Consider the following 26,361-nt stretch of genomic DNA (forward strand, 5'->3'; position numbering starts at 1 on the left):
GGACACTAAAACTAGAAAATACAAGATTGGCCCTGGCATAAAAGCATAAGCAACATATGAAAGAGAAGTGACTCTCATATAGGTGTTGCCACATTGACTCTATTGGAGAAACTCTGCATTTGAAAGAAGTCTTGTTTGCTAGAAAAGCCTAATTCTTTTCATTCTGCATCTTGTACTATCTCTGCTTTGAATAGATCTCATCTTTATTTCATGAAACAGAATGTCTGAAGCTTCACAATGAATCCTTTATTTGTTCAAACATTCTGGAAGTGAAGTTTTTCACCAACCCCCATCTTCCCCCCCCCCCAAAAAAAATGTTACTTAAAATCTTTTTTTCTGAAAAGCATGTTTGACCACGTCGAGATGGAGCTTTGCACTTAATTCATGAGTCAATTTGCAGTAGATCTGGTATTGCATAATTGATCACAATGGTGGCCATGCAGTGCAAACTTCCTCTTTTCAATATTACATTGTTTATCTGCTATTGCAAAATTTTATTAGGTGTCATAGAACTTTATAATGAATAGATTAGAAAGAATACTGCAATGGCAATTGATTCATAATTTACATGTGTTTTAAAAGAATGAGGTAGATTAATTAATGTAACTGAACCATTCTAAATTGCTTTTGGAGAAACAATATTTAGACTGGATAACAGTACATTCATCTTTCCTAATAGAAGTGTTAAATATTTTGGGGAAAATTTTAGAATGCTGTTCCCTAAAGCTAGAGTCCAGAAGCCCTATTAGCCCTATTTAAAGAGCAAATTTTCTCAATTATATTTCAGTTCTGAGCACTTTTATCTTGCATAGCCAGTAATTAGGATAGATTACTGGAAGAAGTAGTCTAACATATCTGGAAGATAACTGTCTAGTCTACCATCTTGTTTCTAATGCCATCCAGTTAAAGCTTTCTGAGTGGTTCACATTCAGCAGCCCTCCAAACAAATAGTATCTTATTCAAGTCTGGTCGAGTCCTGAATTCCAGGATCTCAAAAGAACAATAAGAATCTTTCTCTGTGTTACCTTGAGGTGCTTTCCAAATATGAAGAGTTTATTGTTCTTGAAGAATAAGTTTAGAAGCAAGTATGGAGTAATTATGGTACATATGTAGGTATTTTATTGGTCTTTTCTCTGAAAAACAGATGTATGACAATTTAAAATGCTTTCTTCAGATGTATTTTCGATGGGAGGTGTCAAATGTACTAAAAGGATAGGCAGTCTGATGCCTGCTAGGAAATCAGCTACAATGGCTATAATGGGATTTAGCCTACAAATACTTTTGGCCATGGTGCATAGGAATTCTGGGAATTGCAATCCAGTGTAGGCTGTAAAAGACTGGGTCTGAAGATAGCTAGCAAAGGTCATTGGCCGGTACCATGCTGGTTTTTTCAAAGGACTTGAACCTGTAGGACTAGGCATTCTTCCTCTGGAACATATCATGAACATCTCCTTTTAAAGGACACATCAGCAACATAATTGAAAGTTATCAGAAATTCTTCCTAAATAAGGCTGAGATAATACATAAGTAAATTACAGGTGTCTGGAATCTTTTGCGAGATTGGAACCTCTAGTTTGTTAGAATGAGAAAGTCAACTAACAGTTTAAAAGAATGCATTCTGAATAGTATTAGATATTATCAGTATATTTCCTAATAATTCAAGCAGACCTTAGGAAGGCATTTTGAAGATAATGTATTGTCTGATTCTCCCTACCCTAATCTCTATAGTCTTTAAATCCAAGTGGATTCTTATTTATGTATCTAAAATTGTTGAGGTCACCTAGGGATGTTGATTTGGTTTTAAAAAATGTATTCCACTTTCTGAATACTCTTAGATGGGTAAAGATGGCCTTGAGGGTTGATTTAACCATTGTATGTGATATGGTAATGCTGATGGATAAATAATGACCTTATGAGTCTCTGAGTAGGCATAGCTTCCTTATTTCAAACTTATGAGGCTGTAGCCTACTTGGTTACCTTAACAAGAGAAAAAAAGCTACACAGCACTGCTTGAGCCCTTTTTCGTCTGAGTAATATAATTGATTGCCAACTGTGTCCTGGTTTAACAGTACAGAATATCCCCTTGGAAAATTGGATTTTGATTTCAGAAGCTGAAAGGATCTTAATAGCCAGGCATCCCACTACAACAGACCAGATTAGTAAGTAAACTAATGATATAGGCCCAGTGCTTTTTTTCTTAAAAAAAAAAAAAAAAAAAAAAACAGGTGTCGGAACTCACACACGTCATACAACCCGCCTTGCCTACCCTACAAAGTTCCATCCAAAAAAGATGCCGGAACTCTGTTCTGGGCGTTCTATGAGAAAAAAAGCCCTGGATCTAGCCTTTCTAAACTATCTGCCATTTAAGCAAGAAAACAGCATTTTATCTGTGGATCTTGACTTGCCCAAACACCATAAACACATTTTGTGATGAGCTTAGGCAAAATTATTATTATTGTTGTTGTTATTATTGATACCTTCATCCCTCAATATACTGTATACCTTCTCTTTCCTACATTCCTATCAGTGTCCAATTGCTTTGGGGGGGGGGTTCTCTTCTCATTTTGATTCAAAGTGTAAGATTCCAGCGTGGTCAGTGGCAAAATCTACAGATCGCTTTCTCTCTAGGCAAGCTGGATTTATTTTTTTTCACTGTCTGCCGCCATTGGATTGCTAGTCATTAACCTTCCATTTCTGTGGCTTAGTAATGGAAGGTTTCTCAATCTCTGAACTAATTTTCTTTGGGTACTGCAAGCTGCCAAGGTGGGAGGGGAGAGAAGGAGTAAAGAATATGTGGAAAATCCTACCACAGCTGGTTATGTGAGTGCTTGTTTTTTCCTGTGAGGTGGCTAATAACTGCCCAATGATGTTCTGATATACCAAGGTGAAGGGGGGGGGGAGGCAGAGGCGGAGCATTTTACACACATAAGTTGCATTCCCCTTGTCTCTTCAGAGCTTTATGTGAACATAAAACTAACTCTGCAGACCTAGAGGTCATGCAGTTGCTAGCAGCATGCTTCCTTGCATCCCTTGATAAGGGATCTGTTGACATGCACGTGTGAATTGGCCCTACAGGTATCTCCATTATTAGAGAAATGAAGTGTGCAGCAATGGGCCTTTATGGTGCAATTTACATTACAAAGTGCCCTGGAACAAATATTTTGAAAGCTGTTAGCTGAATAAGTAACTAGGTCTATGTTCCCAGCATAACTGTTCTCAAAAGAGAGGTATGATATCCTTGCAGAAAGCGGTTTTTAAATATAGTGTTAAACCTTAACTATACTGTATAGCATAATATCGGTCTTTCCACTATGCCTGTAAAGCCAGTTCATAAGTAGGGAGTGAGCATGTACTATTAGTTCAAGATTGTAACTGAAGATAAATTGTAAATTGCTGTATTTCTGTCGTAAGAGAATAATATAGTTTGCTGAATCTTTTTGCTGAAAATCCATAACTCGATTATGTTAAATTCCAATTTTTTAATGCAGAGTTCAAAATCATACTCGTATCTTTCAGTGTAATTACTTTTCCCAAAATCATTTGAAAAATATATGAGCATTCAGCCAAAACTGGTCTTTAATGGGACAAGTCCAAATCTTGTGCATAAATGTCCCCTGTCATTTTAAATTTCCATCATGCCATTTTTTGTGTTGGCTAAACTAATATTTTAAAGAGATTTAATGATATTCTAACTATTTATATCAATATCTACCTCTGCAATGTTCTTTAACTGTCTATTTTAAAAAATATCTGCAGATTTAGAATTGTCTAACTTAGCATTTCTGAGCTGATAATAGTTTTGGAGGCTTCTAATGTGTTTGGATCACATGGGGAAATCAGGATGAGTTTTAACAGAATTTACTGCTATTCCACATTTCAGTTGCAATTCTTCTTGCAATAACTCCAATGGTTTAAAAGCTTGATTGGCATTTAATTGTTCAGAAGTATTAATACCTCTATTAGCCCATAATTAAAGCAGACTATAATGCTGGAAATAGAACTGTGGCTAAAAATGGAGCAGAGCCTCTCCCACAATATCAAGTGGGATCACATAATCCTCCCTGAAGCTCTTATATGATAAAAAAATAAAATCAAACAAGGAGGCTGTCTTAGTAACATAGTCATCAATACCTAAATTGACTTTTGTCCTTTCTTATAACTTCATGGATTACATTTGTCATGGCTGTCCAGCTGAAGTATTCTCAGCTGATTTGGAAGAAATTTTATAACACACCCTGGACTGCCATGAAAAGTTGTAATTCACTAAACTAAATAAGACTATCATCATCTAACTTAGTTTGAGGCTTTGGAATACATTTATATGCTTGTTGATGTTTTTAGTCCATGATCTGCTCACCAAGGTTCATAATATAGCTAGAATATTCATTTCAAATTAATCTGTTGTGTATATATTAAATAACCTGGGAGCTTTAGGAATAATCTTTAGAAAGAGAACAACCAGAAGCTCATAGGTTTCTTTTTCATTACTATTCCAAAATAGAAAATATGTTTTTAAAAATTTTATCATTAGGAAACTGGGAAGTTTTTTTTAAATCTATCTTGCTTTATTATCGTTAGGCCTGCTGTCACCTTACTTATATATCTTGGCATTATTGCCAATTCCCACCCCCCCCCTTCCTTTCTTTTCTCCCCGTTTTTTTCTGAGTGTATTAGGCACTTTTGTGTGCCTTGAAAATTTTTCAGGCCATAGCCCAGAACTGCTAGCAAGCAAATCATATGGCAGTGTCAGATAACTGAAGTCACAAGGCTAGACTACAAAGTGAAATATCACAGATCTATAAACAACGTTCCATGCTAATGTGAAATTTTCAGGTGTTAGGTATACCCCACAGCAGTTGCGGGCTTTCTTTCAGAACTAAGATGAGTTTCCTGGAAACCAACCTTTCCTTCAAAGAGATCATGGAGAAATCTTGTCAGATTATTTCCACCTTCGTTTTTCCAATTTAGCCCTTTACATGTCCACACAGACATCAATGCCATGAATTCATCAGGCTTACTCACAGTTAAGTGTGTACATAATGATAGCTTAAAGTAGCTTGAAAACTGGCACCTAAAAAAAAATATGGATAAATACCATAACTGGCTTTAAAAAGTTACTTGGGAAGATGAGCAACCATCTCTTATTGCTTTAAAGGCTTGCTTAGACCTGTTTGTCTGGAAATTTTTGGCATTGGTTTTCCAAGTCCAAGTAGGTTGTTGCAACACTTCTACTGTATGTGGCCCGAAGGCTTTATAAATGCTATGCAAAGGCTATCTGGTTGTTGGATGAATTATCAAAATAAAGCACAAGACATTGTAAGTGGGAGCTGGGCTCTTCTTGCTTGTAAAAGCTGTTCCAGCCTCGTGCTGCCTTCCTAATTGTTGATCATCATATCTTCCGCTCCAGATTTAGAGTTAAGTTTTTTTCATAAAGCACGTGTTTTCTAGATGCATTTTCTTGATTCATAAAGTTCACTTTATAATTGTTTGATTTAATGGATAAATGCTATCAACCCAGCTGGTAGAACTGGGCAATGAGGTATTCTATGTTAGGAATAAGAAGTTCAGTGGATTATATATGGATAGTGTACTTAGAAATGCTAACTAGGAGAGCAACAGCAAAGGATGAAGTAGCCCCAAATTTCTATGAAAATATTTCCTGTTGGTGACTTCAATGCAGGTTGGTGCTTCAAGACTTGGCAATATTGATACATTAACTACCATATCTTTCATTTTTGGGGGGCTACTTGGGTGAATTAACACTGTAGTAGAGGTCCTCCCAAGTGGTTGTTTCATTCTTACTGATTTTTCTTTCTTTCTTTTTTCATGTCAGATGCAGATAGCATTATTGAAAAGGCATCACACTCTGGGATGATCAATCCAAGCCGTCAGTGGCAGGTCTTGAAGCAAAATTCTGGCGTAGCTCATTTTGAATACCAGATCCGGGTCACCTGTGATGAACACTACTATGGTTTTGGATGCAACAAACTTTGTCGACCAAGAGATGACTTCTTTGGACACTATACTTGTGATCAGAATGGCAATAAAACTTGCTTGGAAGGCTGGATGGGACCAGACTGTAACACAGGTTTGTAATACCCATTTTCTATTTCTTGTACATCCTCCACTCCCAAATTCTAGAGGCCAAAGAGGTTATCTTTTTAGGCCAACTAAACATCTGCTCAGAAAAGTGGTTTTGCTAGAGCTTAGGCAAAGTAAGAATATATTTTTTTTATTTTAAAAATATTTTAGGCTGACCTTTTTAGCCCAAAACCTTTAGATGGCTCACAGGATCAGAACAAATCAGCAGTAAACAAAGTCTATATTTTGGGTGATATGAAATTATTTAAGGTAATTAAAACACAAGGACAATAAAAAGTCTGAAAGAATATTCTTAAAATAGAGGAATAGGCAATTAAATGACCGATGTAGTATACTCTTAACAAAAAAAGGTTCTACCTTCACATGTATGCTAATGGAGTCAAAGTTGGTAATGACTGAGTAAGGAGACTAAAGATACAGATGTCGTCAAGAGATTTCTAACAAACATCCAAGATTTTTTTATTGCTGTGGTAAACGCAAATTCCATGCTGGGAAACATGGAGGAATGAACACATATTTAAGTTACCAGAACTGTAATGCCTTTATGGGGAGGTTACCTTTGAATGTTGTATGCAGTTTAGTTTAACTCAGGATATTTACAGCTGGAAAAGAGTAATAATGAAGAAAGGAAACTTTGCCCAACAGGAAAGGTAGAATATTTGGGGTTCTTTTGCTCAGAAAAGGGTAATCAAAAGAGACATAAGTGTATAAAATTATGTAGGATGTAGAGAAAATAAATAAATGGAAAAATTGTCTTCCTCTTTTATAATCCGAGAAATTAAGGTTAGAAGTTGAATGGTGGACAAATCAAAACGGTAAAAGAAGCACTGCAGGATCCAATCTGGGTCAGTCACCAGGACCGCAGATTTTGTCTTCCAAGCTTTCGGGCACATGTTGGAGCCCATTCACAGGGAACTTCTCTGTAGAGTCGGTCCTGGTGACCAAGCCAGATTGGATCCTGCAACATTATCCCGGGACGCGTATATTGGCCTTCATTTGTAAAAGAAGTACTGCTTCATACAAGATGCAGATAAACAGAACATGTTCCTTCTGTAAGCTGTAATGATGATACCAGTTTAACTTGTTTGAAAAGCAGATTATATCAGTAAACGTACTTGCCCACCGTGCAGTTGGCACAATGCAGATATCACATGAACCAACCTCTTTAGCCTACTGATAAAGCCATCCTTGAACGGTTACATTCCCTACCAGTGAAGAAGGGTCTGAAGGGATTTGAACAGCGTAAAGGCTGTGTTACAGCAATCCAGCTTGGACACCACCAGTGCATGAATAACTGACTTCTCCAGGGAAAGCTGCAGCTGGCAAAACAAAACAAAACTCTTTAACGTTGCTGCCTAAGCTTTCTCAGCTAGTGATATATCCAGGAGACCTCCCAAGCTGTGTTTGTTTTTAGTTTAATAATGCATGATTATTTTGTGAGTTGTGACTTCCATTCAGTACCTCATATGACTTGGTCTAACATGGCCTCTTAGAGGTAGTACTATGTTTGCAGATCCTGACTTAATATAGGTCAGTGTTTCTCAACCTTGACAATTTTAAGGCATGTGGACTTCAACTCCCAGAATTCCACAGCCAGCAATGCTGGCTGTGGAATTCTGGGAGTTGAAGTCCACATGCCTTAAAATTGTCAAGGTTGAGAAACACTGATATAGGTCAATCCCCCTGTCCTCCTGGGCTGTATGTGTAAGTCAGTAAGTGAGTGAGAAAGAATAATTGTGGCTTTTTTTGGAATATTTTTTTTTAAATTAATATACGTATTGAGCTGCAAAACAAACTTAAGCTTCTTTATAGCCAAGAACGCATCTGAGGCCTAATAGACCTCATTTTATTTTAGAAATTAAAAATGATAGTTTTCCTCCCTTCCTTGAAGAAGGATAGTAGTAAATGGGGGATTCTGTTAAAGAGGGGCTTCAATAGGTATCAGGTAGGATCATAATTAGGGATTATACCCTCTACATCAGCCATTTTGCGAATGGATGAACCTCATCCCAGTAGCCAACGTCTAGCAGGCACCCACAGGATGCCCTCCACATTCCAGAAGTGGCCACCAGTCCCCAAAGCCTGGGGATGCCTAAATAATACTATTCAGCATGAAGGTATCATGAGTTGTAACCAAACATATCCTCTGTTTAAAAAGCAACTATATCTTATATTGTGGACTGTTTAACTTTGTACAGCACAGTCCTAGGCGAACAGATTGCCAAAACAGATTGCCAAAAGAGAGGATCCCTCAGATTGCCAAAACAGAGGAGCATGTAGCAGAATGATGGGGAAAGATTGCTAACCTGAGCGGCTGCTACTAACCAGGGCAGAAGTTAATATTGGGGTGTCAATTTAAGAATGTTTTGCCCATGAGACTTCCACAAGTTGGCCTGCCCTCCCCTTCTCTAGTTTTGCTTTTTAAGAAATCCTTGTGAGAAGCTCTTTGCAGTTGGACAGGGACTCCCTCTATGCTGAGACCTCTGATAAAAATGGCCTGTACTCTGATACCTGCATCTGTCATTTAGGCTTGCCAGGTGGCTCCCGCTTGAAAGCCTTTGGGGACCACATTGTTGCACACATGCAAGAAGAGTATGGGGAATCTGTGAATGTGTAAGATAGTGGAATGACCATGCCTGCTTGCTTTTTGGCCTTACCTACCTCTGGCATGCACTTCTTTCCTCAAAGTTAGATACAATTTTGTTTGATTTGAAAATGATCCCTTTCTGAGTCTGCTATGTCTCACATTCCTACCCACAAACAAGCATTAAAAAAGTAGATTCCTTTGTTAATGCTAAGAAAACAGGTGAAAGACCCTTGGTTGCTTTTCTGTTCTGCATTGGCTATGATGCTATCAGTGCATTACAAATCATCAAACATTTCACTGTTGGAGTGGGTGAAAGGTGCTTTTACGCAAATGATTTGCAGCTATAATATGTGGGTGCATAAACGTATAAACTACTTTGAGACAGAAAATGCTGCAGGCCATTAAAGTCTTTAGAACTTTCAACATTGGGCTGGTGTAATTTTGTTAATGAAGCTTTCACCGAGCGGTTGAGACCCCTTTTTTGTAGGCTGCTGGCGTGAAGAATCTCAGTTTCTTTTTTTACTAGTGCTGACTGGGCTATTAAACTTTCCAGGGGATTCATGGTGCAAGAAATGTTCTTTTGCACATTTATTTCTCCCATTCCCTTTCTTTTTAATTTTCTCCATTTTTTTTCTCTTTTCAGCAATCTGTCGTCAGGGTTGCAACCCCAAACATGGTTCTTGTAAAATGCCCGGAGAATGCAGGTAAAGCAAAGAAATCTTTTCTTTCTTAAATGATTCAGAATTGTTGTGAAGTAAAAAAAAAAAAAAAAAAGAGTAGCATTGGGGCAATCTTGATGTTTAATTTTGAAGCAAATATTCTCAGCCCCAGGGCTCGGGAACGAAAACAATGCTTTGGGAAGATAGCTTGGAAAAGCCTGTAAAAGCATGTAAACGTATTTCATTTGAGTCTGGGGGCAGGAAGTCAAATAGATTGTGAACCTTCTATACTGAATGGCAGCTAAATTCTTGGCCCAACGTTAGTGGGTAATCTGTTTGAGGCATTTACTTCTAGTAAGTGTAATTATATGACTGGTTTTAGTGTTCCCCATCTCCTCCCCTCCCTTCTTTCCCTCAACTTTTCCCATCAGTAGGCACAAGTTGAGCATTCTTGAGACGGGATTAATGCCGCCTCCTTGGGTCCTCTGCTCTTGGGAGCCAGACTTCAGAGTGATGAGAGGTTAATAGCTTGGATGGAATCTTGTCCATCTATAGATCTTCTTGATGAGGCAGAGGGCTGCTGTGGTTCTTTGATGTCTCCTGTCTTTTCTGGCAAGCTGACAAGGTTGAGGTGGGGAGGTGGGTCAGGAGAACAGCTTGCATGTAGCCAGGAATCGTGACTGTGTTGCATCTTTGAATTGGGTTTGCATTAAGGTAAGGCTGGCGAGCATTGGGGTTAGGAACCTTTGCTTTTTAACGCTTCTTTTCTTTCCGGAGTAATTGCTGCCTGCGTTTCAGGCACAGGAAAGGGAGCGCCTTGACGCTGGCAGAAGGGCCCTCCAGAAGCTGATTGTGTACTCAGACATATTGTGGGGTTTTTGGTTTCTTCCCTAGTCTGACTTCAAGACTCGGTCACCGAAGCCAGAAGCATTTGGGGAGGTCAAGAAAATCTCTGGCCTCAGTGAACCACTTGAGGTTTAGAGGTTTGCAAGTCTGAATCCAGAGAATAGCTTTATATTCCAAAAAGTGGTGGCAAGCACAGTGAAAAGGGGGTCAGTCAGACGTCATCTTTCCCCCTTCATTGGCAAGTATTGTGACCAATCATCCCCAGGCCTGCCCAATCATATCTTGGCAAGCCAACGCACTCCTCCCTCTTTCTTAATCTCAGAGCCAATCAACTCCCTGCTTTCCTCTCCCTGGTAATGGCTCCCACCCCATTTGTGTCCTCTCAAAAGTCAAGTTGTTCAGAAGAGTAGGCCACTGCCAATAACTCCATAAGTACCTCTCTGTAGAAAACAGGACTATTACTTGTAGCCGTGGGGGAGGGGGAACCCCCCACAATGTCTGGCAGCTTACAAGCCTTTATTGATTCATGTTTGCCTGGAGAAGGTCCTGAAAAGATATACAAGTAGTCCTTGACTTACAACAGTTCATTTAATTACCATTCAGAGTTACAACATTACTGATAAAAATGACTTATGACCATTTTCCACACTTTTATGACCATTTTGGCATCCCCATGGTTACATGATCAAAATTTGGATGCTTGGCAACTGACTCATATTTATGATGGTTCCACTGTCCTGGGTCATGTGATCAACTTTTGCAACCTTCTGACAAGCAAAGTCAACGGGGAAGCCAGATTCACTTAACAACTGCAGTGATTCACTTAGCCACTGTGGCGAGAAAAGTTGTAAAACAGGACAAAATTCATTTAACAAAGGTTTTGCTTGACAACAGACATTTTGGACTCAATTGTGCTCGTACGTCGAGGACTATCTGTAAGTGGAGCTGCCAATTGGTCAATCTGGGAGGGCCCTTGTGCGGTACACAACTTTCCTTCAGCAGCAGTAGGAGACTCTACACTCTCTCAGGACACTTACTCCATGTTAGAAGTGGCTTCCACCTTGTAGCTGCACAGTATTTGCAAAAGAGAGGACTCTGTCTGCAACAGGACGACCCCAGCATGGCTGCTCCCCTGGGGGTCCTCTCAGTTGCAGGGGCTGTCTGGAATGGAGAAGATCTATGGGGGGGGGGCAGGTAGGCCATATCCCGTGCCTTTGTTGTGGAGAAAACTGGATCAAAATCTAAGTAGCCCTAACAGAATATCCAGAAGAGGAAAAGTGGTGAGGTTCTTGCTCTCGCTGTCTATCCGTGCAGACTCACCCTCAACCAGCCTTTCGTATTTCTTTGCCCTATTTTGGTTGGGCTGGATCCCAAGAGATGCACAAGCCAAAGCAGCAAAAGATTTGTGCTTCTGTCATCCGGCTGAATGTGCCTTAGAGGGTTTGCCTGCATTCCTTGCTAGCCAGAACAACAGGCTTTGTTTCCAGAGTTCAAGCCTTCCTGTGCCTCTCGCCTCCCACTTGCTGCCCAGACATGCATTATTGCCCTTATTTACTTAAGGTGCAATTTTCCCACACTTCTTTTTTAAAATATACATATATAGATATATACTCCAGCAGCAGAGCTGCCCTTCCTGATACCCCAGCCTCAATTATCTTCTTGGACTTAGAGAAACCAAACTATATGCTGTGTTCTTTTTTATTTTTTTCCCCACTGAGTTGGGATGAGTCACAGTCTGCTATGTTACAAATGCAGCAGTTTAAAATAAAAGCCCAGCCAAAGCTGCTTTTAAGACCCAAAACAAAACCGTATGGAAGTTTCTTTCATTCTCATTAGAAATGATATGGAGCCCTCCCCCCCCAAAAGACCTGATCAAGATGAAATGGATCCACTTTGTAAGCCAGTCTCTCTCTCTCTCTTTTTTTTTTTTTTTTGAAGCATAGAGTGGTTGGATGTATGTTAATGTGGAAAGACTTAATAAATTCCTCTGCTAAAATTAGCCTTGCTTCAGTTTGGCTTATTTTTTTGGAACTGAACTATCAAGATGGGCCTTGCCTAGCATTAAAAATAAAATTAGACTTTTAGAGGCTGGTTTTTTTAAAAAAACAAAACAAAAAACGTTGTTTTGTGTTTAAGCAGTGTGTGCTACAGCGGCTGTTGGCCCTTAAACTACAGTGGTCTGCTCTGGAAGTCCCTCTTCCCCAACATCATGTTCTCCTTTCCAGCACTGGCTGCCAGTGATGGGGGCTGTAGTCCAAGATTTCAGGAAGCTTTTTTTGTGAGGGGCAGGAGAGAAGCTGCTCTAAGCTTTTGTTCTCCGTGCAAGGATTAAAATCTGTCTTTTGTCCTTCTGGGGCGTCTTTATTCAAAGGGGAACTTCCATTTCCTCTGCTCTGCTGCTCTCAGAGAAGATTCCACAATCAGGACTTGAAATACCTGTTGTTTTCAATCTGTCAGTGGCATCAAGGCCTCTATCTCTCTTTCTCAAAGCTGCTGCTTCTGTCAAAAAAAAAAAAAAGATAATTAGGGGGAGTGGCTTTCCATCTGAGGTGGTTTTTTTTATATGAGAATTGAAGCATGATATTAGCGCTAAGTGTTTAGCTCCCCAGTCATATCCCTGCTGTTATTTTTCTCATCACAAGACTGTATGGCAGGGTATTATTTTGAAAATCGAATGAAAAGGGTTGTTTTGGTATGTTAGGTCCAGTGGAGTTGAGTAATTGCAGCTGATGGTTTCTCCCTAGATGTTGGGTATGAAATGCCTCTTTTGTTCACTCACAATTTCACACTTGCAAATATTTCATTTTCCACCTCAAATAGTACATTTTATTATTTAAAAAAAATTGGCAGTGCTGTAATGCCCAAGGGCAGGAACGCGGGGGAGACTGGATATTTGGCTAATAAATTATTTTTCCCAGATTTTGTTCTTACATCAACTTGCCTTATAGTATGTGTTTGTTTGTTTTAAACTTACATAAGCCTTTGAGCCAAAGTTTAAATAAAATCATCATAGAATTGGGGTTCCTGAACTGAACTATGTCTGGGCAGCTGTATCAACTCCCACCCTATCCCCTTTCATGTTGTGTATGGAAAAGTAGATAATCTAATAGAAACATTGCTTTGGGACTTCTGTTATTATCTGGTTTAAAGTGGCTTCCTTCTCCTCATGTCAGCATGTGACTCCTAGTGACTGCATACCCCAAACAGGGGTACATCTATGAGCAGAATTGTGGGGAAAGGGGAACCTAGTTAGCTAGCTGCTTCATCCTGCTGGGCTGTTTGCCTTTCTGCTGAAATGCCTCTAACCCCTTGTATTCATGAGGGTCTTTGGATAATTGTTGCTCCTCCTGACTAATTCTTTTCTCTTTTCACCCTGATTCCTTTCTCTAAGCCATTTGTCAAGGCCCAGAGATTGATCTCTTGTGTCCACCCACCCACTCTCCCTCCTGCGTTTCTGTGAGCTTCAGAATAGCATAGAGTCTTGTCCTCAATGGCTCCACACTGAGCCTCCCAGAACAGTTATTCTTTTGTACAAAGGCTGCCTTCAGAGAGACCTTCGTTAAATTTGTTTGTTTACAAGAAGCCACCAAATAAGTCTCTGAAGGAATGCTGCGTTTAAAAAAAAACAGGAAAGCAAAACTTGGACTTTCCAGCCGCTGGTCCTTTTATTTCCTTTCGGGATATAATTCCAAGCTCTCTTTCTTTGAAGGTGTCAGTATGGATGGCAAGGCCAGTACTGCGACAAATGCATTCCACACCCAGGCTGTGTCCATGGCACTTGCAATGAACCGTGGCAGTGTCTCTGTGAAACCAACTGGGGTGGCCAGTTCTGCAATAAAGGTAGGCTGAATCTAGGAGGAGCTGTGAGGGGGTTTGAAATGCAGATAAATATCATAGAGGTTGGGGTGGTAGGTAGAAAGTGCACTTTGGCCCTGCTGGCTTTTGCTTTCCCTATTCTGCTTATGAGCTTTGCTGCCATCTGATTGCTTTGTCTCGGAGAATAGCATGACAGAGGACACAGGACATCTGCTTTGAAACCTCTTATTCATTCTTTGGCTCCTGTTTATCCCTTGCAGATCTCAACTACTGTGGGACTCACCCGCCTTGTTTGAACGGAGGGACCTGTAGCAACACGGGCCCTGACAAATATCAGTGTTCCTGCCCTGAAGGCTATTCGGGACAAAACTGTGAAATTGGTAAGAAATTCTCCAGGGGCTACTTTGTTGTATTGAAGCACCATGGCTTCCCCCCTAGGGATCATCTGGGCAGAATGAGAGATGGGGAGAGAATGCAAAATTATATTACAGCACATAGTAGAAAAACAGTGGTTCTCCAGAACTTTGCACTCTATCTTTCATCTGGCTTACCCGGCATCACTAATGGCAAGAATAATGGGAGCTGAAGTCCAAAACAGCTGGAGAAATACCATATGGCAAACATGTCAAACTCGTGACGTCACGTGACGTCGCACAATGTATCAAAGCTTTTTCGCCATTGCCAGCAATGGGGCCGGCGTGGCTCCGGTATGATGAAACCGGCACATGGGCCGGCAGTTTGACACCCCTGCCATATGGCTTCCATTCTTGAGGAAGTCAGCCACAACCATTGTTTCCACGCATTGGCCTGTAGCCTCTATCTTAGCACCCTGCCACTGGTTTCAGGACAAACCTGGTAACATTCAAAGATGGACAGAGTATTAGGTCTACTGCAAGATGGAAAGTTGGAGGAGCCAAAGGAAGCAGGGAGGGGCTTTGAGGGTGAGAGGGGTGGGTTCACCTTGGCAGCTTTGGCTAAGCTGAAGGAGATTCTGTTGTTGCTGCAGCGGAACACGCCTGTCTTTCGGATCCTTGCCACAATGGAGGAAGCTGCCTTGAGACCCCTACTGGATTTGAATGTGTCTGTGCGCTAGGCTGGGCAGCACCAACCTGCACGCTTAGTAAGTGAATTGGAATGACAAAGCTTTAACCTCTCTTGCCTCCTTAAGCATCCCAGAAGTTTCCAAATAGTTCTTAATAGTTACTACTGTCAGAAATCGTGCTGATTAGCAAAACGCAGTACCAGTTTCTACCTTCTTAAACCTTTTATTTGTTACTTGCGCATCGTGCCAGTATTATTTGCGAGTCTGGAAGAAGAAAACCAGAACATGTTCTTCTGCCTTATATGTGTTATCTTTTCAGTGAAAATCAGTTCCAGGGTCCGTGGACAAGTAAAAATTGTACTTCAGGAGAGATCAGAACTGCAGTTCAGGACAGATTAGAGCTGAAAAGCAGAGCTGGACAGTACTTTGGGATATGATTCAGAGAAGATGTTTTGGAATATGCACGAATGCAAAGGAAAATAGAATGGCAGTTTATTATTTATTATAATTATATTATTTAGTATAATTATTATAAGGAAAATTATTACACTAAAACAATGTGTGCAGAATGTCCCATGTTGGTTGGGGAGATACTAGTGTGTGAAACCCTGGGAAGTCCCTCTTGGTGTTGAGAGTACAAGTCTTGGAAGTGTTGAATTGCTATAAGACAGCTCTCTGGGTTTTCCTGGGCCCCACTTGAACTTCTCCCAAGTCTAAATGAATTCAGTGGAGTTTTTTTTCAGACTTGAGCTTCAGATTCTGGCACTTAAAAAGCAGGGCAGGAATGTTTTTGTGAATATCCATGAATGAATATTTTCGCTGGCATTCTGGCTGGAGTAGTTATCTCCTGTTTGAGGACAATGTGAAATTGACTTGCACTTTTTCTGAAGGCTATTAACTCAAGAAAACCTGACAGAGTGTGAACATTCCTGGTGTTGAAAGTTTCATCTTATCCAAATTCATAACTAGCTTTAAGGATGTCTGAGGCACAAAAGACAGTTGAAGGGGCAGGGAGGAATGAAAAGCGAAGGGCACGATATAAAAGTTGGATATTTCCTTTGGTATATAGCAAGGGTAGGCAACCTTGGCTCTTTTATGACTCGTGGACTTCAACTCCCAGAATTCCTGAGCCAGCTATGGCTCAGCTTGGAAACCTCTCCCTTTCCCCTCAGCATGGCTGGCTCAGGAATTCTGGGAGTTGAAGTCCACAAAAGAGCCAAGGTTGCCTACCCCTGCTATATACTAAAGGGATGCACAATTGCTGAAGTGTTGGTCAGATGATAATTGCCTAACCTAAGGCTAAATAAACCTTTTCTTGGCAGATATTGATGACTGTTCTCCAAACCCCTGTGGGCATGGAGGGACTTGCCAGGATCTAGTTGACGGATTTAAATGTGTTTGCCCACCTCAGTGGACTGGTAAAACTTGTCAAATAGGTATGTATGATGGTGAGGGCCACTGTGCCTTGAGCTAATCGGGGAAACCTCAGGTTCTTTTCTTCCCAGATAACAATGTTCAGTCTGTGGAGATTGTTAAATTGCATAATCTTAACCGCTTTTCTGTGGGTGCCCATGCATTATGGAAGGAAATTTCAGAGTATCTCTGTTGTATATATGAGAAATTCAGATTTGTTAATCTGGGAATCTCTGGAGTTGCTTGAATTCAGAGGAGGAGACCTTCCTACCATTTACCCAAGGGCACAAGATTAACCTGTGCAGTTACCTTAGCCCTTCCCATCTCCTGGCAACGGTGATTCTGGGGGAAGTAGCCCCCTTTATGCAACTCTCGAGACTGCTTGCTTGTCTTGGGATTGGTTGCTGTGAAGAGCAAATATATCCTCCTCAAGGCAGTGCACTCTCCTACCTGTTTTCCCCTCTCTTTTGGCCTCGTGGGGAAAGTCGGGGCATCTCCCCAGCCTCATTAACTCATCCAGCCAGGAGAATTTGCAGCTGCATTCCAACCTCTGGCTTGATCCTCTGAAGAATGAGTCATCTGCACTTTGAAGACCATGTTTTAATCCCAAGGACTGAGGATGCTCTATTCCTTGGCTAATCTTCACTTCACTCACCTCTTCCTGCCTCCCCCTCCCCCCTTTAAAATAATTGCTCTTAATCGAGGGGGGCTGGTGTCTTAGTGCTACCGATGCCATTGTGAGAAATCAGAACATGCTTTAGCGATTTAAAGGCAGGACTAGGCTGCCTGGTGCCCTCCTGAAGTTTTGGACTCTACTTCCTCTAGTTCAGTGGTTCTCAACCTTTTTAATGCCGCGACCCTCCAACCGGTTGTAAATCGAGGACTACTCAACCGGTCGTAAGTCGAGGACTATTCAACTGGTGCAGCACCGTTTGCAGAATGGGACTTTTGGCGGGCTCAGCAGGGCAGAGACAGCCTGGACAATTCCTATTGGCTTTTGAAAGCCAATAGAATTAGACTCTATTCAAGAGAGTCTATTCTATTGGCTTTCAAAAGCCAATAGAATAAAAGGGAGTAGCACAGCTAAGGAAAGGGGAAAAAAAATGGCGGACTGCGTGGTTTGGCGACCCCCGTGAAATGGTCGTTCGACCCCAAATGGGGTCCCGACCCACAGGTTGAGAACCACTGCTCTAGTTTGTGATGACGGGCTGCGGCTGCTGGGAGTTGTAATTCCCAAATGTTTGCAGGGCATCAGGTTGCCTAGCCCTGACGTTCTTCTTCTCTTGTTTGTGCAATTGTGTCATCTTTCAGAGTCCGCTAGCTTTTAATAAACACGGAGTGGCTGCTGTGAAAACAAGAGAGGGATGTGCTTTCCTCTTTCATTCTACCCACGGCTGAACGTTGAGCAATTCCTCTTCTCTTTTCAGATGCCAATGAATGCGAGGGCAAACCTTGTATCAATGCCAATTCCTGCAGGAACCTGATTGGTAGTTATTACTGCAATTGTATTGCTGGCTGGACTGGCCAGAATTGTGAGACAAGTAAGTTTGAGCATGGGTGTAGCTTGGGGGGAGTCGAAGTGCAAAGTGTTGCAATCGGTACCGAGCTTGGAGTTTAAATTTTGTCATAATTCAGCCAGAAGGAAGAGGCGGGGAGAGTCGCTGATGTTTTTAGAAAGGGAGTAGTCAATCTGGCAAGAATAAGAAGCAATTTTATCAAACCCATTAGTCCACAATACGGCTAGATTCTGATAAGGTGGCTCGAAACAATGATGTGAAGTTTCAGTTTAACTCTACTGGAAGAATTGCTGAAGGTTCCCACCCATTACAATAACGTTATCTCGAGGAAAGCAAGCAGGAAATTTCACAGAGTTTATCTAGCTAGAGCTACAGAGCCCCCCTGGTTTTGGTTTTTGTTTTGTTTTTCAACCTTGGATTTCACTTGCTGTATTGCCTTCCCACTCAGGTTGTGTTTTTCTTTTTCTTCTTTTAATTACAGATATCGATGACTGCGTGGGACAGTGTCAGAATGGAGGGACTTGTAAAGTAAGTAATGGTTGATTTCTTTTTGATGGGTCTTAGTAAAAGTTTTCAGCAGAGAATAGCGATGAAGAGTGAATGGGCAGCACAGTCACTCTTGAATTTTTGGTGTCATTTTGGGTTGGGTTTCTGATAATCTGTGAATGAGATTTGAGGGAGAAAAGAAGTCCTCGTTATTCCTACTGAAAGAGTCTTTTCTCTCAAAAGATGCCTGAGATTCCGTTTTTTTTTCTCTCTCTCTCTCTTAAATTAAGCTCCCACACTGGATAACTGGAAAAAGATAATAGATCATTTAAATTCTAGTCTGCAAGCAAATCCAGGAAACAGATTGGGAGAGTTCGTAATTGAATTCACAAAAATTCAAATTCCTTAAGCACTCTTACAACAGCCAGAGTTACTCACTTGCTTCAGAAGGTTGTGGCGGTGGGTGACATGTTATTTTGGCCCAGCATTCCTGCTGTGAAACAAAATCTCCCCTTCGGAAAGGTTGCCAGTCAAATCTAAATTCAGTCAGTTTACTCTCTAAATCCCAAGGAATCCAATTTCATACACTTGCCTCCCTCACTGGTCCATTTGCAGAAGTTTATTTTATTACTAAATTGTTTCCATAGAAAAGGTCTTTTTGATCATTCTAGAAATGAACATCAAGTACCCTTACTTTACCGCTAGTGTCAACTCGCTAACTTGCACACAAACCACATAACCATGGTTTAGCATAATCATGGACAATTTGCACACACCATTAGCACAATGGGTGGATTTTCCATCGGATTAATCGACTGTGAAATGATCATGTTAAAACTTAGCATGATGCGTGAACTAGGCCATTACATATGAAGGGGAAATCATTTTATGCTAAATAAGCGCAAAAAGGAGGTTAATGGTAGCCTCACTTGCAGGGACATTACATTTCATAAAACCTTTTATGATATTTAATGATTTTCCCTTCATGCGTAATTTTATGTCATTTTTCACATTTTGGAAAAATAATGCTATCGCATGCTATTAACGTATGTTCAGAAATCTCAATGCGTGAATGCGTAATTTGTTGCTACCAGCAGCTGTTGTGTATATTTTAAATATATTCCATCTTTAGCCTACCCTTCATTCAGATTGGCATGCTTCTTCTCCCTCTGCTCTGCTCCCGTGGTGGTCTCATTTTAATTCTCTCAACAGTTAGAAAGAGGAGGGCTTCACAGATGAAATGGGAGTTCAGCCTGACATGGAACGGATTGTTGCTCACCCACAAATTAGGCGTTGAGCACAAAATGTATGAGTTTTTCTTTTTTCAGGAAAAGAGGCTGGGAGAGATTTTCCTTCCACTTTATTTCTGCCCCTTTTTCTCAGCTTGACTTTAGTAATGAAGATAGTAATCGCACTTAGCACTTAGACTTATATACCGCTTCACAGTGCTTTACAGCCTTCTCTAAGCAGTTTACAGAGTCAGCCTATTGCCCCCCAAAAGTCTGGGTCCTCATTTTACCGACCTGGGAAGGGTGGAAGGCTGAGTCAACCTTGAGCCCCCATCAGGATCGAACTCCAGGCTTTGGGCAGAGTTAGCCTGCGATATTGCAATACTGCATTCTAACCACTGCACCACCACAGCTCTTACCTTGCTGTTATCAAAGTTGCAAACTTTGTAGAACCAAAGCGGGGCTTTAGAGTGCACTGAGTCCATCACTAGTGTCATCCTCTTATAAATAAGTATCTCCCTCTAGTTATGAATTTCAGACTGCATGTGCAGAAATGAACCAGCGTTGCTGCCTCATCCTGTCTGTTTAGCTCTGATGATGCAGTGAATCCAGGTCCCCTCTGGCTTGACTTGCTTCTTCCCCGTTGCACTTCAGTGGATTTGCATGGTATAGGTAGTCCTTGATTTACAACCATTCACTTAGTGACCGTTTGAAGTTTACAGTGGCACTGAAAAAAAAGTGATTCACAACCAACCCTCAATCCCCACCGTTACGTAATCAAAATTCAATTGCTTGGCCGTCAGTGTGTATTTACGACGGTCGCAGCATCCCGGCTTCCTGTGATCGCCATTTGCGACCTTCCCAGTCAGTTTCTGACAAGTCAAGTCAGTGGGGGGAAACCAGAGTTGCTTCCCGACAATGTGATACCCTTAAAACTGCAGTGATTCAGTTAACTGTGGCAAAAGAGAGTCATAACGTTGGCCATCATTCACTTAACAACCCTCTTGTTTAACAACGGAAATTCTGGTTCCAATTGTCATAATTTGAGGACTCCCTTGTAAGTCACAATGGTCCCAGCGCACGTGGTCAGAGAGAAGGGCTTGTGAGAGTTCTAGTCTTAACGCCATCCTAGGACATCAAACGGCCTCTCTGGGTTTTGTGCTGCTTGCATATGTGTGAATGCTTTTGTGTTTTATTGGCAAGGTAAGCTGATTTCTTTTTCGCTGTCGCACCCTTTTGTCTTTCCAGGACTTAGTGAACGGTTATCGCTGTCTCTGCCCACCTGGCTATATTGGGGATCGCTGTGAGAGAGACATCAATGAATGCGCAAGCAACCCTTGTTTGAACGGGGGCCACTGCCAAGATGAAATCAACGGCTTCCAATGTCTCTGCCTGGCTGGCTTCTCAGGAAACATCTGTCAGGTGAGGCAGGTTCCAGATAAGAGCAAATTCAGTGTGCAGTTCCGTGGATCTGTAGGCTGAATACCTGCATTCAAGCAAGCAGTGTTAATAGACGCTTTTATTTTTTTAAAAAAAAAACCATCAAGGGTGAGGTGTGGGAATTCATAACTTCAGGAGTATTCGTGTGCATTCATGTTGCAAGCGCCCTGCGTCTACCCAGCCTCTGCCTGCTGTTTGATAACCTCGTTATTTTAGCAAGGCTGGTGAGAGCTGCATTGTGTCTGGCATACACAGGCAAATAGAGGTGGCAGATAAAAAGGTCAGATTCCACACTTCCTTCCTGTGACCGTGGGAAGAAGATGGATAAAGCCTTTGACTTAGATTCTCTGTTCTGTCCTCCTCTTTCCTCCCTCTCCACCGTCCCTGACAGTTGGACATAGATTATTGCGAGCCCAACCCTTGCCAGAATGGGGCCCAGTGCTTCAATTACGAGAGTGATTATTTCTGCAGCAACTGTCCGGATGATTACGAGGGCAAGAACTGTTCCCACCTCAAAGATCACTGCCGCTCAACTCCTTGTGAAGGTATGTTTTTGAACCTTGTGTTGCGTAGTTGTAGCAGTCGCTCATTTACCCGGGGACAACGATGGGGGTCCGTGCCGTTCATGCAGAAAGTCCCAAATTCAGTCTCCAACATCACTTGACCAAGATGTCTGCCTGAAATTTCAGGGGGCAGAACTCCAGTGACTCAGCGTAATCAGTGCTGTGTTGGAACAGGTTAGTAGGCTTGGGCCATGAGGGAGCATAGAGCCTTCAGACCCCATTTTCTTTGGTCACACCAAATATTGAGTTATGCCCTTTAAATACATTAGCAGCCATTGTTCTCCTGCTATTTTGAGAAGGAAGGCCCAGTAACTTTACCATGCATTTCTAAATACGTTTTAAAACTACAGAATATCCCAGCTCTGCCCACTTGGTAAATCCAATTCAAACTCGTCTGAATCAAACTGTCTGCTTCAAAGCTCATCCTAAAATTGTTTAGTGCAATTCTCAGCCACCAAAAGTTCACCTTTCCCTGATCTAGATGGAGAAATAACCTGGCCTGATCTAAGGCCTTTCTGGTTACATGATGCTCCTGCTCCTAAGAGTTGGGGATACCTAGAAAACACAAAGCGCTTTAGAATCACATTTTTACACTTCTAAGGGATTTTTTAATAGCAGTGTTGGAGAGTCATAAGATGTAGGTACACTGCCCTTTGAGACTAAAGGTCACAAACCAGGTTCTGGAAAATATTGGGGCTGGGTGGAAGACATGGCAAGGGAGAAACAGATGTGTTCAAAGTAGAAAGTGAGGGGGTCCAAAGTTGAAACCACTTTTCTTCACAAGTTGAACTCTGTTGCATTTCCTTATCAAACTTTTAAAACAGGAATGTCCAACCTTGACAACTTTTGAGACTTGTGCACTTCGATTCCCAGGATTCTCCAGCCCGCCATGTGGACTTCAACTCCCAGGATTCTCCAGCCCGCCATGCCTGAAAGTTGAAGTCCACATGTCTTAAAGTTACTGAGGTTGGGCACCCCCACTTTAAAACCTAGTTTAATTTGAATGTACTTTCCCCACACATCGGCAACAATCCTGGAGAACCCATAAAGCTTCTGGTAAGACGGTGAAGACTCACTTTTGCTTGCTTGTCTCTTTTCTGCAGTGATTGACAGCTGTACTGTTGCTGTCGCTTCCAACAGCACCCCAGAAGGGGTCCGCTATATCTCTTCCAACGTTTGCGGCCCCCATGGCAAGTGCAAGAGCCAGGCGGGAGGCAAGTTTACTTGTGAATGCAACAAAGGCTTCACTGGCACCTACTGTCATGAAAGTAAGATTTGGAGATGCTTATCTTGGTTCCTCTCCTTTATATCCAAGTTTGAAGCTACTTGTGTAAATAATAATAACTTTTGTCCTTGGGACGCAGGAGTGGCCTTAATATATCTTTTCAACCCTGCCAAGTTCTCTTTTTCCTCCTCCTACAGTGAATTGAGACTGGAGCCTTGGGGAAATTGTTTAAGAGGTCCCTGCCCTTGAATATTTAACTTTTTTTTAAATAAATTATAACATTAACTTGGGCTTGTGTACAGAAGGCTTCTTATTAGCGTATAGCAAATTTACCCTGCCCTTTTTATTGACTGCCTTACATAATGTTTAAAGCATGTGGGGATATTAAGAATAGGCTGTTTTTTTTTTTATTAGCCTGCTTTCCATTTTTTTAACAAAGGGCCAGGCACTTGCATATTGAATGGAACAGATTTAATCTTTGACATCTCTAGGGACAGGTCTAAAATTTGCAGGGGGACATGATTTTTTTTTTTTTTTACAGCCTAGATTCCCTGTTCAATTTTTGAAAGGCACTTTTGGTCCACTCATCTCCTTTCCAATCCTTGTTTTTTCAGACATCAATGACTGTGAGAGTAACCCATGTAAAAATGGGGGCACGTGCATTGACGGCATCAACTCCTACAAGTGCATTTGTAGTGATGGCTGGGAGGGCACCTTCTGTGAAGCAAGTAAGCAGGCCCTCCTTTTCCAACAGATGGGAAGAGGGGAGGGGGGGGGAGGGGAAAATATCCTGAAAACACCATGGGCCTCATTTGTTGAGCAGTCTGCCTAGATACATTGAGAGAGTTGGGGATCTCGGTTTGGATCAGGAGAAAATAGTTTTCTGAGTTTGTAGGCTGTACAACATTAGATGTTGCAAGTGTGTGTTCTACCCCAGGTTGCGGGAATAGTAAGTGAACGTTTTATCCTGCCCACTTGTACCCTCCTCCATCTTAATTTGGACATTGGGCTAAGCAAGGAGGAATTCGCCTCTTTTCACAAAACCAAATAGTTGCTCGTTCTGACCTCACATCTAAGCCCATCCTACAAGGCCTTATGTGTTGATGCTTTATTTTTTTTTCCCTACTTGTTTTTCTTCCTGTTGGGATACCCAGGAGAGTTGTCTTAGGTTCAACTCTCTCCAGATAGCTGACAGCACCTATTTATTCATTGGATTTTATTTACTGCAGCTTTTATGCAGCTCAAATCAGCTTACCGAGGATAAATGAAACAAGAGCTATTATAAAGCATTGACAGAAACAAAACAACAATGCCCCAAGCAACGGCTTCAGCATCTAAATCCATAGCAGTATAGATTTGGAACAGTGTTCCAGGCACCAAGAAGTCTGGGAAATGTAGTTTTCCCAAGGTATTTTTGAGTTATTTTGCAGAGAAATCTGGTTATAGTTCCAAGCCGTTGCACACTGGAAAGGCACTTTTGTGTTTCATTTTTCTTCTCACCATGTGCTCACATAAGACATGAAATAAATGTTCTTGAGCAAAAAGGATATCCTGTGCAGGAGAAGCTTTCTACTAACTGTCCTTTTGCTCCATCTAGTTACCTGTGTGCCTGAAGTGCCCTATCTAAGCTGCTATATGGTTAAGGGAATGTTGGCTTCATTCAGTGATCTGAGTTTAGTATAAAGTGAGTGGAGCTAAAGTACTGGGATGCCCAACATTTATGTTGTTAAGTGAGACATTCATTAGAGTTTTGCCCCATTTTACAACCTTTCTTGCCACACTTGTTAAGTGAATCACTGCAGTTGGTAAGTTAATAACACGGTTGTTAATTGAACCTGGCTTCCCCCATTGACTTTTCGCAAAAGCTGTTCACATGACCCCAGGACAATGCAACCGTCATACGTATGAACCAGTTGCCAAGCGTTTGAATTTTGATCACATGATCATGGGGCTGCTGCAAATGTGTTAAAAATGGTCATAAGTCACCCTTTTTCCAGTGCCGTTGTGACTTTGAGCGGTCACTAAATGTACTGTTGTAAGTTGAGGACTGCCTGTACACTAGGAGCTGCATAAATGGCTCACGTATTTTGCAGAGTTACACTCTGAGTATTTCCTCCTCCTAAAACCCTTAGGCATCCAGCAGACTTTTATGAAGCTTATACCTGCAGTGTCTCAAGGACAGCCAGGAACATCCGAACTGTTAGCCTTTGGCCTAGAAAGGATGTAATTATAAGGTCTAGTTTTCATTCCAAAGAACTTCCAAGGAAAGCTGAATAGTGAGAAAAACCAAAAGGGAACCCAGGGATGGAGGGCAGAATAGAGGCAATAGGCATCCAGATCTTGCGGCATTTAATCCAGGAGCTCCAGGCTAAAAAGAGGGATGTGAATTATGCAGACAAAGCACACTCTGTAAATATTCTTAGTTCCTACAGATGGGTAACCAGCTGACATTCTCCTCTGTTGTCTCCAGATATCAATGATTGCAGTAAAAGCCCTTGCCACAATGGAGGGACGTGCCGAGACTTGGTCAATGACTTTTTCTGTGAATGTAAAAATGGCTGGAAAGGAAAAACTTGCCACTCACGTGAGTGTTTTTTAATAGCTTTGCCAGACTCAGAGTGTCGTGTTTTGTGTCTGAATTCAGTTGAATTCACTCAGTGAGTTGATTGTCTTCTGAGTAGAAGGTGGTTTCTGTTCTTCTGTCCTTGAAATAATAATAATAATAATAATAATAATAATAATAATAATAATAATAATAATAAAAAGTTGGAAGGGACCTTGGAGGTCATCGAGTCCAACCCCCTGCTCAGGCAGGAAACCCTACACCATTTTGGACAAATGGCTGTCCAGTCTTTTCTTAAAAACTTCCAATGTTGGAGCATTCACAGCTTCTGGAGGCAAGTTGTTCCACTGGTTAATTGTTCTGTCAGGAAGTTTCTCCTTAGTTCTAGGTCGCTTCTCTCCTTGACTAATTTCCATCCGTTGCTTCTTGTCCTGCCTTCAGTTGCTTTGGAAAATAGCTTGACTCCGTCTTCTTTGTGGCAGCCCCTGAGATATTGGAAGACTGCTGTCATGTCACCCCTAGTTCTTCTCTTCATTAAACTAGACATACCCAATTCCAGCAACCATTCTTTATATGTTTTAATCTCCAGTCCCCTAATCATCTTTGTTGCTCTTCTCTGCACTCTTTTCTGTTCAGAGTATCCTGCATCCCAAAGGTGCTTTTTCGAAAGGCAAGTGGTCTTCCTTTGTTTTTGCTTGAAGACATTTTGCCTCTCATCCAAAAAGCTTCTTAAGTTCTTCAGAAGATTCTTGGAGGAGAAGAAAAATATCTTCAGGCAAAAACAAAGGAAAGGCCAGTTGCCTTTTGAAAAAGCACCTCATGATCTGGATGACTGAGACTCTCCATAGGCAAAGCATCCTGCGGTTCAAAGCC

The 26,361-nt window shown here is 41.4% G+C and overlaps 1 protein-coding gene across 1 annotated transcript in view; it reads left to right on the forward strand.

Annotated features, from left to right (window-relative positions):
• JAG1 (jagged canonical Notch ligand 1) overlaps positions 1-26,361 on the forward strand; it is a 56,685-nt gene that overhangs the window by 17,910 nt on the left and 12,414 nt on the right. Inside the window, exons 4-16 of the mRNA XM_039359398.1 lie at positions 5,834-6,088; positions 9,333-9,393; positions 13,904-14,034; positions 14,271-14,390; positions 15,017-15,130; positions 16,375-16,488; positions 17,893-18,006; positions 18,464-18,510; positions 20,946-21,119; positions 21,529-21,682; positions 22,804-22,968; positions 23,540-23,653; positions 25,396-25,509. Coding sequence (XP_039215332.1) covers positions 5,834-6,088; positions 9,333-9,393; positions 13,904-14,034; positions 14,271-14,390; positions 15,017-15,130; positions 16,375-16,488; positions 17,893-18,006; positions 18,464-18,510; positions 20,946-21,119; positions 21,529-21,682; positions 22,804-22,968; positions 23,540-23,653; positions 25,396-25,509 — 1,677 coding nt within the window. The remainder of the gene's footprint in view (positions 1-5,833; positions 6,089-9,332; positions 9,394-13,903; positions 14,035-14,270; positions 14,391-15,016; positions 15,131-16,374; positions 16,489-17,892; positions 18,007-18,463; positions 18,511-20,945; positions 21,120-21,528; positions 21,683-22,803; positions 22,969-23,539; positions 23,654-25,395; positions 25,510-26,361) is intronic.

Source organism: Crotalus tigris, unplaced genomic scaffold, assembly GCF_016545835.1.
Source record: "Crotalus tigris isolate CLP2741 ecotype Arizona unplaced genomic scaffold, ASM1654583v1 scf7180000019070.2622420, whole genome shotgun sequence".
In the NCBI taxonomy this organism is placed as follows: Eukaryota; Metazoa; Chordata; class Lepidosauria; order Squamata; family Viperidae; genus Crotalus; species Crotalus tigris.